Source organism: Pteropus vampyrus, unplaced genomic scaffold (assembly GCF_000151845.1).
Source record: "Pteropus vampyrus isolate Shadow unplaced genomic scaffold, Pvam_2.0 Scaffold180, whole genome shotgun sequence".
NCBI classification, from domain to species: domain Eukaryota; kingdom Metazoa; phylum Chordata; class Mammalia; order Chiroptera; family Pteropodidae; genus Pteropus; species Pteropus vampyrus.
The window spans coordinates 1737442-1751299 of record NW_011888961.1 but is presented as its reverse complement, the minus strand read 5'-3'; the positions used below and the strand labels follow the sequence as shown (position 1 = coordinate 1751299).

Here is a 13858-nt window from a genome sequence, read left to right as displayed (position 1 = left end):
AAGCTAATTATGTATGAAAGAGGACTCCCTGACATATGTTTGAGCTATTCATAATCAGTCAAGTCTTCTTATAATTTAGAAACATAATTTAATTTAGAAATAAAGTACATTATTTATATTAAATAGTCCTGTAACAAAACTCATCAGTATATAATTAGTTATTATTTTACTTAAAGTCACAGAACAAATTACAAATTTTTACCACATATTCTCACTATCAAGTTAAAAGTGAAAAACAAAAAACCAAAAAAACAAGGAACTCTCATATTTAACATTTTAGGCAATCTTAATAAGCTTAATTTTGAAATATTCCCTCTTGGCCTCAGAAGTGAAGGAAATCAGAGTCCACCATCACAACTATCAACATGACTCCTTATTTAATTAAAAACCATATGGCATTTCAACTTCTGTATATGCTTTCCTCTCTACAATTTAATTTTAGAGCCTTTACAGGCACAGCTCAGAGTCTCATTTTATTTTCTTGTTCAAAATGACAGAGTAGTTCCTCTGGGTTAAAAAGTCCAAAAGGAGACATTATACTGAGTCCTGTGATCTGGAATTACATTTAGATAAGGCAAGGACAGTGGTGCTGTCCCATCAAGGGCTTCAATATCTAACCTACCAATATCAGAGAATCTCCCCACCCCAATACAATCAAGAGATTAAGAAACAATCAAACAAGAAACAAAAAAAAGAAAAAAAAATCTAATTCACTGGTGTCTCTTTTTGATAGATTTGAACCCTTATTTTGGGGTTTATAAATGCTGAGAGAATAGAAAACCAATAAGAACCACAGGTTCGAATAAATTTAACTAGTAAATTATGCAGGTACTTGTATTTAGAGTTGGTAGAAAATACATACTGATGTTTAGATAAATTCTTCTGCAAGGATACATTTTTACACTAATACTCTGCAGAATCTCAATGGCTTTGTGCTGCATTATCCATTTGCTACCAACTGCAGACAAAAGGAACACAATTTTTTAAAAGAAAATAAGATCATGAAAAACAGTATTTCTTTATTTTTCAAACTGCTTTATTGGTTGAAAAATTAAGACTGTCACTCCAAAACGTTAGTACTCTGAAAGATGAATGGCACCAGTAACAAAAAAATTAACATAGATTTTTAGGAAAACAAAGAATAAGTTATTTCCTAAAATATTGGAAAATATTTTTAAAGAGATGTTAACAAACATATTAAAAATCCTTAAATTACAGGTTAAAAACCCATATTGGTATATTTACAATGATTTAAATGATTTTAAGGAAAAGAAAATTTGGGTGGGTCACCCCACGGCCTCGGCGAGGCTTCAAATGTTCCACCAGTCCCTAAGTCTCCTCATACTTTAAAATCAATTAGTATCACTATAAAGAACACCTAGAAACCAACATTAGAGGCTAGATTTAAAATCTGCTTTCTCTAAGAATGTCATTAAATATCAAAACAGTTCGGAGAATACTCCCAGATTGATACATCACGATCGCATCACATCTAATTGTAAAAACGACAATGTATGAGGGCAGCAGTGTAAGTAACAGATTACAGCCTGACTGCTTTAGATGTAGAGGAGCTTGATAAAGATCTTCAGAAAATAAAAAACTTCAATTTAATTGTAGATAGTGGGGTGTAGCTCATATAATGCCACAGATAATCTAAAAGTTACTATATTTGAATCTAGAAAGAACATCCTACAATAGTGCTGATCTGGAAATCAAACCCCAGATTCATGCCTGCTCTTGACAGCTATTCAATATGGTAACCTCTGTGGCTTTCAATTACTTTATTTGTAATTTTTGTAAATTGTCTAGGTTTGTTGTAGAGAGAAAGAGTAGGACTAAATTATCTTTGAGGTCCCATAGATAGTCACTCTATATGTACTGTTAGAACTCAAAATCCTATCATTCTGTACAATGTAGGCAGACAAATGGATTAAAAGACAATCTCTTGCCATCTTGGTTAAAACAAATGAATAATTTTGAGCTAAGAATATCATTCAATAAGCTATTTAAAGATACTTTATTTTAGTAAGAGGTTTTAAAATCAATTATATATGCATTTATTTATATATTATAAACAAAGTATCATTTGTCACTTGGAATAAAAGTGGGAAACTTACAGAAAATTTAAAATGTGTGCCTTTTAGACGTTAAAGGATTTTAATCACAAATCTGATGAATTTGCCAAAGCAAAGCCACCAACTACACTATCCTCAGGAGTTTCTTCTTGGCAACCCTCAAATGCGTTATCCACTTTAAGACAAAGTTCCACATCTCCACATCACCTCAGTTCCCTACAGAAATACGATATTCTATTAAATCTACTTGCTCCATTGATTTGTAAAACCCATCTCTGGCCAAAATTAATCATATTTCAAGAATCTTACCTGTTTTGAATTAAAGCAATTACTTGGGAATAGGTCTTTCCAATAACACTTTCTCCGTTGACTTTTATGATTCGGTCACCTTCAGAGAGGAATAAAAAAAAAAATCACACGAGGAATTCCTAAAGAAAGTCCCTTCTGAATACTTTTGAAATAATGTCTCGAGTAATGTCCTTATTTTTTAATGTATCATTGCTCATTATTTTTTAAAGTATCTTTTATAAAAATGAATCTAAATTTTAATATATCTAGTTTCTTATGGAATAAAGCCATGTTTTAAATAAGAGTTCCAGTCACTGATGAATTTAGACAACTCAAAAGGTACAGTCACCAAGCGGCCACAGCTCTACTATACTATCTATGCCCCTACTGGCCGTTTTCTGAGTTGTAGAACTACTAGTTTTCCTGTTTCTCTTGTCATTTGTGATACACATTACTCAACAGGCTTAAACAACTGACTGTCTTACTACTTCAGTGTCCTTTAATTTTAGCCCAGCTAACTTCCGTGTGGTATTCTCCCAATCCATTTAGTTTATTGATGAGCACTTCGTGACCGAACTTAAATATGGGTATGTACATGGTTTTAATTTTATACATATTAACTTCTTCTTCATTTTAATGGGGAAAAGGACAGTTTTTCTGTATTACTCAGAAAAACTCAGGGAAGGAGAAAGGAAAAGATTGGAAGAGAAAGGATAGGGGAAAGAGGAATATAGGAAAAAAATGCCCTTTTTATGTGTTTATCACATAGTATCTCCATTTCATCTTCCCAACTTTGTGAGGCTTAGAACATGACAGGTGATACATTCTAGAAAATGGAATTCCATATGTACGCTGACATACAGTTATACACATTAATGATATAGAAATTAGGGTTACTTAAGTATGATGAAAATGGTAATTAATTAAGGGAAGTAATAAGTTAACAGTGCATTCTAATAAATCTTAGCAACGACACTCACTACAGATTTGATAATATCTGTAGCTGAAAAGACAAGATATTTGTAGCTAAAAATCATTTTATTCAAAAAGCAATAAAAGATAGTTTTTCACTAATTCTCGTTTTAAATTATTTTGTTTAAAAACAAAAGAGTAACTATTTTAGAATGTGCATTAATCTAAATGAAATCTCTATTTAGTTTTTATTAAAATCACAAATCACAAAATATTTTAGAACAAACAGCTATCAGACTATATCCACTGATACCTACAGATGAGGCTGGGCTTGTGTTGCATTGAAGACTTAAACAACTGGTTATGGTGCAAATTAATTAATTCACTTCTAGAAAATCAGGTACTTTCAGAATTTGAAGATTCAAGACTATTTCAATTATGTCAATAAATATCTTCACCATTTTGCTTCTTTCTTCAAAATAAAATATATGCAAAATAGGTTCTTTAAAAGGGCCTCCAAGACTCCATTATCTGAATGGTAACCTAACATACCCACAATTTATAGTTTACATTAAACTATTGCTGTTCAAACCCATCCATTTGGGTATCAAGAAATATATAACCAATTATGTCTCAAAAACAGTAATAATAGATCTGAAGAAAAAGAGAGAAACATACATGAGCATAGATAAGGAAAAAATACAGAAATCAAATATGGAAGATAAAAAGAAAGTAAAAAAGGAATTAGAAGGTATTATTTAAAGAATAATATTAGCACCTGTGCATAATCCAGCTTCAAAAGCAGGTCCCCCTTCTTTAACCTGCTTAACGAATATGGTATCCATGGGTTCCAAGCGGTTCCTTTGTTTTCCTGTGAGAGAAAAAAAGCCCAGGGCATAGCTTTACTTCATAATAGTTTACTAAAATACCAAAATGTAAAATGGTATTTAATCAAGACAAGTAAAGATTGTTAATGAAGTGTTAAAAACACATCCTGAATTCCAAGGCTAAAATCATAATTTAGGGGCTTTCATTAATTGGAATATTTATTTTGCTTCTTTCATAACAAAACAACCACAACAATAGTAATAGTTTCCATTTCCTAGGTTCATTCGGTATATAAATTACTACACTAAGTACTATACACAGCTGAGAGCTAATTTCTATAGCAAGTAAGTACTACTACCACCATTGCATAAAAAGGAAACTGAAGCTCAGAGAAATTAAATTCTCCAAGGTCACACAGCTAGACTACACACTAGTGGTACTCACTCTTCTGCTCTTTAACACGGCACCGTGCAAATCTTTAAGTTATGATGATGAATAAGACACAGTTCGCATATCGCTGTCCATGGAAAACATCTAAGGTGTTTGCTAAAAATCAGTGTCTCACGATCCAATCAGATCGTGCTTTGTTGACAAGTTTCCCTATACACACTAATGCTCGAGAACAACTACGTTTCAGTAAAACGGAAGTCAAGGAAAGATTCAGATGAGAAGACGTTTAAGCGAAGTGGTAAACATCATAATAAGTACTGAAGGGGGACAAATAGGCAGATAGCGGTTCCTAGAGTGTGGTCCCCCAGACCAGCAGCATTACTATCACAAAGGCCTGTGTTAGAAATGCAAATGCGTGGACCTCACCCCAGATCTACTGAATCAGAAACTCTGAGATGACTGCAATGCACTCCAGTTTGAGAACCACAGCCCTGACCCTTAATGAAGAATATAATTGAGAAAATAAGGCCTATACATATATGAAGTAATGCAGTAATACTGGTTAGATGGCAATGCAGAGCAGAAAATAATTTGGTGTCAAATATAAAGAATTCATAATTATTGCCATGGAAAACTGAATTCTTATCGTGGTGTATCACAAAGGCGCCTAAGAGAAGTTTCCTAGTAAAAAAATATGTATTGGTAGCTCCTCTTACATATTTAGCTATTTACTCTAAAAGAATTCCTCCTAATTAGCAAATGCCTAACTCGATCACTAAAAAAGCAACCGAGTATAGTGGAAATTGCTTGTGTTTTAGAAGCCAGTAGATATGGATTCAAATTCTTGCTTTGCCACTTAATAGTCCAGTTGCAATTAAGTAAACTTTCTGACTTAAAGAAATTATTACTTTTTCTTCTATAATATCAGTAATTATTCTTTATTTTTACATTCTCGAAGGGTTTCTACAAAGACTGAGATAATGAGATAACATGTTAAAGCACTCAGCATAGCATGTAACTGAAGTAATTCCTCAGTAAATGTGTATTTCCACCCTTCCTTGCATACTGCTTAAATGAGGATGAATGTCATATTTTTGTTTTCAAGAATTAAATTTTGAAAAGTTATAAAAGCACTTGCAAAATAGCTCTTATCCGATTTTAAATACTATAAACCTAATTTTATATATGTGTGTGTGTGTGTGCGTGTGTGTGTATATATCTATATCTATCTATCTATCTATATATATATATAGATAGATAGATATAGATATATATATGTCTTCCCAAAGTAACTTCAGCCTTATCTCTACATTTAGATGACATGTAAATATAATGAATCCTTCTGTCACTTCTGATTAGCTATGACAGACAGCCACGCTGCTTTCTCCATGAGATTTAGGAGGAAAAGGAAAACTAATATTAGTTTTAGTATTAAATATTAGAAGAATGTCCTAATTCTTAAAAGATGTTTGCTAAAGTGCTAAGGGACTAATTATAACAATATCTGCAACTTCATTTTCAAATGGTTTGGGGGAAAAAAATAAAGCAAGATACCCTCACACCACCCCCCACACACACATGGATAAGGCAGACAGCAACACGTTAATTGTTGAATCGAGATGGACAGTATACAGGTGTTTACTATACTTTGAAAATTATAAAAAGCTGGGGAAAATTTTCTGTATATGCCAGGCTTTATTTTTCTTCGTAGAAGTTATCACTCACTACCTAACATTACATATTTATTTGCTTGCATGTTGGTTGTACTCTCTCCCACTAAAATGAAGAGCAGGAATTTTGTCACGTTCCCCGACCCCCACATCACTAGAACAATGCTTGGACAGAGCAGGCAATCAATAAGTAATTATTCAATGAACAAATAAATACATTATCTACTTCAATTCTCACAACGAGCCTTCAAGATGGGCATTACAATCCTAATATTACCATTGAACTGAGGAAGAAACGGAGACTAAGTAACTTGCAAAGAGGTAGAGTAGGGATTTGAACCCAGATCTGAATCCAAACCTGGTGCTCCATGTTGCTTCAAAAGGAACTGAATTATTTATTCATTTGTCTAGCTTTACTGAATACAAGTAGACAAGCACACTTATAATTAATTTGAAAGGATGCCAATACTTAATTCCAGTCGAGCTGGTAATCAGGCTAGGTTTCTCTGTGGTCGATTCAGTATTTACAACCATTGGCACAACCATTGGCATTAGGAAAACCATCTATTTTCTCTCGGCTAGAGAGCTGAGGGTTTAATAAGTTTAGTTGTATCGAGTCACTGCTTGCATGGAAAGATTTATATAATAAAAGAGGAGAAACATTTTTCTTATTAATGTCTTCCAGTCTCCTGTGTCCCAAAGGTGATTATAACATACTTATATTTAAAAAGACAAAATGTAAAGGACTATTAATGAATTGTACAAAATAATAAAAAGTTGACTGAATAACAATGTAGTGACTTTTGAAAACTCTGGTACAAAATTTCCCTCATACAGAATAGATGTAGTCCAAAATAATTAGGTTTTAATTTCTATCAAAGAAATACTAATTTTGCAATGACTGCCTTTGTAAGAAATGACACTTTGCCACTGACAAATCTCTCACTACGCTATGCCCAAAAACATATGAGTAGTCTAGAAAAAACATATATGGAATAGACAAAAATACAGGCCAGTCCTAGAGCAAGCCCTATTATATCTGCCAAGAGTTGTACTTTTGATTCTTGATGTTTCTGAGCTTTCCTTTTTGGACTTTCTTCAAAATTCTGACTTGCTATTACTACCTGGATATTATCCAATATCTAGAAAATAGAAATTTTTAGAAATAGAAAAATTTCTCATGGATATGCCTTTAATTACAGGTAGGTGCACTAAGAAATATCCTTCTCTTCAATTTCCATATTCCTTGACTCCAAGTCTTGAGTTAAACACTTAGCTCATTAATTTTAAGTGTCTTCTTTTTAATATCTGCTCTCTGCAATTCTGCTGGGACTAGAAATCTATGGTGTCAAATTTAAAATGTGTGTTATTTAATCTCTTGTGTCTTCAGTTTTTGTAAGTCCATTTCTAGATACGCAAAACTTAGAGCCCAATCCTATATTCTCACAATAAACCAGGAAAAATGATTCCTTACTGACCAGTATGATCATTTGGCACAGCCAGGTGGCCTCCCTGGCAATTCTTTGCAAAGGCCTCTTTCAGGTCGACATCTGTATTTTATAATTTTTTATAAATTTTTTGAGAACACACAGGACATGTTTCAAAGAACAGTTAAATACCTTATTCACATGTCATTTCTTTGACCTTATTAAAGGAAAGGACAAATATTTCTTTTTAACACACACATGTAATCAAACCTTTCTATATTTGAAGAAAAGAAGGAAAACTACAATGATTTGACATGAACAAGAATGGTTAAAATGAGCATGTACAGAAAAAGTGTCATGTTGTTCTATTTAACACACAATTAGTAAAGACTTAAACGAGAAGCTATAAAACATATATATGAATTCACCTAAAGTTGATGTTACACTTTGAAGTCAGAAAACATGCACATATTTCTACATTATGGTAAATACAATCAGTTGGGGAGGGGAAAACAGCTTGAGTAAAAAAAAAACTGATATACAGGTAGTAGCTGCCATCTAAATACCAGATGAATACCCGGTTGGACATGATTTTTATTCTCCATATCCAGTATAATTCAGTAGTTAACAGGTTGGGCCCTATGACCAGATTACATGATTTAAAATGCCAGCGCTACCATTTATTTTCCACGTAGGCCAGATTTTGCAATATTTGGTACATACTTATATTAAGAATTATTAGTTGTCTATCAGAAAATCAAATTTAATCAGGCCTCCTGTATTTCATCTGGCAACCCTATCTCCAAGTGATTTTAGACAAATGATTTATTTATTCCTCCCTCGCAAGGTCGTTGTGAGGATTAAAAGAGATAATCCATTAAAAGCCTTATATAATGCATAATACAAATAGGTATTTAATAAGTGTTACTTATTACTATGCCAGTCTGATGATAAACCTTCAGAAGGTTTACAGAGAGATCAGAGATGATCAAGGTCAGTGATTGTCATACTACAAATGCTATAAAAATATTGGTTGAAAGAGTATACCAACTTAACTGAAGGATGACTGAAATCTGATGACCCTCTTCTTTGGAGAATGCTAAACTCAATCACTTGCAACATTTAAATTATTTCAAGATTTAAAATATTAACTGTACAAAGCAAACAGATTATTTTAAGAGGTAACAAAATTTGAGCTATACTAATTACTAAAAAAGAAGTAATGAAGATCCACAGAAAGATAGATAAGCCTGGGTCAGGGAATTCCACAGTTCTGGTGACGAGAAAAACATTTCTTAACAGGCTGACAAAACATATACTTTATATAAAGAAAGACTATCCCATGTTTTTCCTCCAAAGCAAAGCAATGGAAAATAACAACTGTCACTGAGATTAAGCTTTTTCCTTCCTTTCTCTCTCAACATTCTCAAATATGCTATTAAACAATTTTTTAATGAAACCAAATTACCTTGCTTTTATAATGAGTTACATTTTTAAAGTATTCTTTTTACTGATTTCTTTGTTGTAAAAACAAAATCTCTCTACACAAGAGAAGGCCACTGAAATTAAACTGAGCTTCAATATAAAGCCTTGGAAAAAGTATACTCTCCGCAAAAGAGGAAAGCTAAAAGAAGCACATCACATAATAGAATATTAAAGATCCAGGTGTTAATTATCTTTAAAATTCAATTAAATAGCTTATTTAAATCAATATCTATTTTCAGACCCAAAATAATTGAAACCATAATGGAGATTGAAATAATGATGAAAAAGGGATCTTTACTTCTCTTTGATGGATATCAGATTGCCACAGGAAAAAGAATTTATTGAGTTAGGAATTATGGATCCACTAAAGCAAAATACAAACAGAAGGAGTAATACACAGCAAATCCAGGCTCGTGGTTACCTCTGGGGTAAGAGAATAGGGAAGAGTGGAACAACGGTGTCTTGACCATACCACCATACTTAGAATCATCTCAGTTGGGGAGGGGAGTGTGAGGGGAAAGATGCTGAAATGTTAAGATGACAAAGATAGATGGCAAACACTTGGAAGTTACTTTTTTCCTCTATATTTTTGTTTGCCTGAAATGTTTCACAGCTTTTTTTTTTTATTGTTGAAAACAGGCTTCTAATTTTTATTTTGGGGCTTGGGTTTGCTGATGGTACCTAAAAATATCTTAAGAACCTCATAGAGAAACATTGCCTAACATCAAAAATCCATATGATAAATACATCCTATATGATAATTGAGCAGAATCCAATTTAAGAAGACTAGTATGACAGATTATGAGATACTATTTTCCCATGGTAAATGGCAGAAGCATTAAGGGAAAAATATACATATACGTGCCAGCTTATTAAATCTAGATTTTCCCCAAATTTCCACTTAAGATTCTCTCACTTCCAAAGTGTTGGCTAGTACTTTAAAATCATAACTTTCAAGTCTCCAATCTTTAGCTTTAACAATTATCATAAGCTTCAGACCCAAAATTTCAATAGTCTCTGTACAATGTCAGCAGAATGTCACCTGTAAGGTTTCAATCACATTAGATCTACTATAAGCAAAAACATACTATCTCTCTACTCAATCTGATTTTCAAGTAATATCAAATGGAACAATATAAAATATGAAAATCTGCTAAATATAAAAAGCAGACCATGCTCTAACTTTATCATGATAAACTTTTTTTCAATGCACGCTCATCTAATCTTTTTTTACTTTTTATTGTGGAAAATGTCCAGCATACACAAAAGCAAAGAAAAAAAGAAAAACAGAATAAACCCTCATAAACACAATTTAAATAATTATATTAAATCTGTCACCTTTTTTTATTTGCACTACTCTTTTTCCTAAAAAAATTTTAAAGCAAATCCCAGATATCATGTCTATTTATTTATAAATACAACAAATACTGTAGCAAGCACCGTTAACACATAAGAACTTTACTTTTTCTTACAATAAAATCCTTGCATAGTTTTCTAGAGTCTGTAGTATTCTGCACAAGGTAGATAACATAAGCTGACAACAAACCCAATCCTACTTTCGTCTTCCTAAAGCTGACTTAACATTAAGGAAAAACAGTATGTCATGATGTAGAGATGACAGCACTAAAAGCTATGAAATAAATGTAGAAAGGTTTCACACACAAAAACCCTAAATTAAGTTCCCAATGGAATGCTTGGCCTCTGTATTCAAATTCAGTGAGATCATATATGTGAGAGAACACACAGTGCATGAAAATCTCCAGCATGTAGAACAGTGCCTGGCATACAGGAGATGCCTCAATAAATATTTACTGCCGACTGGTTCACATTACAGCCCTGGAAAATGCCGACAGTAAAACTTCCCCAAACCAACTTGGAGATTTCTGTCAGGAATAGATTCATTGTTCTACAAACGATCTGTACAATCTCCAAATAGCAGAAGGAAAATGCTGCCACTTCGCTGTAATTTGAAGACAATACCACTAGGTGTCAGACGTGAATCAAATTTTCTGGCATGATAAACTACCTCGGCAAGAAAGTCTGGAAGGGTGTTTATTCATTCAACAAATATTTACTGAGCTCTAACCATGTGCCAGGCGTCCATTATCCTACAATGAACAAAACAGTCCTGGGATCTGCCTTCTGGAGTATTTGAAGTTTTCCTCTCTCTCGAAAGTTCCAGGAATTTCACAAACTATGTATCACACCTAGATTCATAGCCTTGTTATTCCTGTTGTGCTAGATTTTAATTTCTCTGCAAACCTAGAAAAATCTGTTAACAGTGCTCTCCTCACCAGCAACCATCCTTCCATCTCTGACCTTACCATCACTCCACCATTGAAACCATTACATTTGCTCCTTGGCTCTGTCAAGCCCTTAGCCTTCTCTGTTCTCTAAGACTACCAGTCCCCTTCCAGAAATCACTTTCTTACTGAGATTATCCATGGATCAATATTTCAACAAAATTCACTGACAACCTCAACTTCCTTTCTCCCTTGACCTTTCTAAGCAGTCCATTTGCCAATCTCCAGCTGTGGAAAAATCTAACTACACTCCGCCTGCTCTTGGTCTTGGTCCACTACTTCAGCAGGATAAAACTGCGTAACCCATTGATTTACAGTTTCCCAGTTCAGCTAAGCTCTTGGCATTCCTCTCTAAAGTCTCTTCCTTTTATTTTAATTCCCACCCCCTCAAGGTTAGTTTCAAACTTCTGACAACCTTCTTGAACTTGTTATTCCATTCTAAATTCCTCAAACTATTTGGATAACTTTCATGTCTTATTTTGCTATATCTCAATTGCTGTATCCTCAATTTTTTCAAAAAATTTTTGCCCATCCGTACTTCCTTCTCTCTGTCTCAGGTGAGGATTTAGTTACCAGCTGTCTTCAGAACCCTGCTCCTCTAAATTATTTCTTCTCATGTGTAAGACCTCAGTCAATCTCTGTTCTTCTCTCTAGATCTCACGGACATACAAGTTTCCACAACTTAAAGAGAACAAAATTTCTCCCTATCCTTCCCCATGGCCACCATCTCTCCTTCGCTATCCTTTCATTTTCATATTTCTTGGGAAAACAGTCTATACTCGCATATCTTCATTTCTTCCCTTCTAATTCAGGGTTCCTCAGACACTGACAAATTTCTCCTAGGGGACAAAATTGTCCGCCCACCCCACTCCCATCCTCATTGAAGTTCACTGCTCTAATTTATGTTCCAGCCTACTAATATTTGGTTTTCACAGTTCTTCCTTCCACTCTACTGAAACTGTTTTTCTTAGCAACTTTACCAATTTGCTACCTGTCAAGTCTGGTCCAATAGTATCTTTTTAGTCCCTACCCTAATGAAATCTCTGTGACAAATGACAAGTTATCCACGCCCCTTTAAAATGAACACTTCTTAATTAGCAAGTCACCAACTCCTGGGTACCCTCAGATCTTCCAAAACATTCTCAGATTTCCTTTCTGATTCCTCTTTCACTGACCATCTCTTAGATGCTGCCTTCTCTAGGGTCCTACCTTATCTATGCATCTTCATGCTCTCTGTATGTGGTTTCATTTATGCCTAGGACTTCATTATAACATATATAATAATAAATTCCAGATCTATTTTCAACTCCCACTTTTCCCTATGAGCTCCACACCCAAATTTTCCACTAAGTACTAAACACTCTACAGGCATCGGAAATGCAACTTATCCCAAACTAAACTCATTTCTCCAGGGAAAAGGGGTAGATGTTTCCCTTCCGGCATCCCTCAATTAATGGTACTTCCACCTATCCGCTCAATCATGCCAGAAAGGCTGGGCATAATCCTGCACAAGTCATCCTTAACCGGTGACATATAACCCATCCCCAAGTCCTACCCCCAAATCTGGGCAAATATAACTTCCAAACATCTCTGAAATCTGTTCTGGAATACTGCTTTTCCTTCTTCCTGATAAATTCCTATTCATCTGTCAACGGCACAAAGGACATCCCGCCTGAGAACCTGTCCCTCTGCTGTGATCCTGTAACAACTGGACACACCTCTATTTTTGCACTTACAAAATTATTTTACACTTTCATCCTCCATCAGAGTGGGAGCTTCTTGAAGCCAGAGCCTAGAACATACATATTCACTGAAGTATACATGCTAGGAGCTGTTCTTGGTTTTAAGTAAAAAGTAATAAACAAAATAAATTTTCTGCTCTACATTCCAACTGAGGCAGAAAAGTGTTCAACAAGAAATAAGTAGTATAAGAGATGGTGATGAGTGCTATGGAGAATAATAAGCAGAGGGAGAAGGAAGGAAGCGTGAAAAGCAGGGCAGGGCTGTAACACGATTTTGATCAAATGGTCCGGGAAGTCCTCTCTAACTGGTGACATGTGAACAACTATCTAAAGGAAGTGAGGTCAGAGGCCATATTGCTCCCTTCCCGGGAATTACTTTAGTGAATGGCTCATGGTCGTGACTCAACAAATGTTTGCTAAGTGAATGAATAAACGACAGGAAATATATTTCTAGACTTAATGTATTTCACATTCATATGCAAATCTTTCTATTCTGGTTTTACACCCAAGACAAAAAGTTAAACTTTGAAAGCAGGGACTGTAACTATTGCAATAAACTTTTTATTACCTGGAATGAGGAATCACATTTTTGAACACAGACAACCTGGAGAGTAATCAGGAAAAAAAGGGGACTATCTAGCTAGGCGGTATCTGTGTCAAGGTCTTAAGTTATGGAGCAGCCAGGAAAAGACAACTCACAATCACCTAATTACAACATTTTCTGTAGAGAAGTTATTT

General features: G+C 34.2%; 1 protein-coding gene across 1 annotated transcript in view; it reads right to left on the bottom strand.

The window, feature by feature from the left end:
- Positions 1-13858, bottom strand: part of ARHGAP21 (Rho GTPase activating protein 21) — a 120916-nt gene that overhangs the window by 43415 nt on the left and 63643 nt on the right. Inside the window, exons 4-5 of the mRNA XM_023537176.1 lie at positions 4054-4146; positions 2385-2463 (exon numbers count right to left, since the gene is read on the bottom strand). Of these exons, the coding sequence (XP_023392944.1) occupies positions 2385-2463; positions 4054-4146 (172 nt within the window). The remainder of the gene's footprint in view (positions 1-2384; positions 2464-4053; positions 4147-13858) is intronic.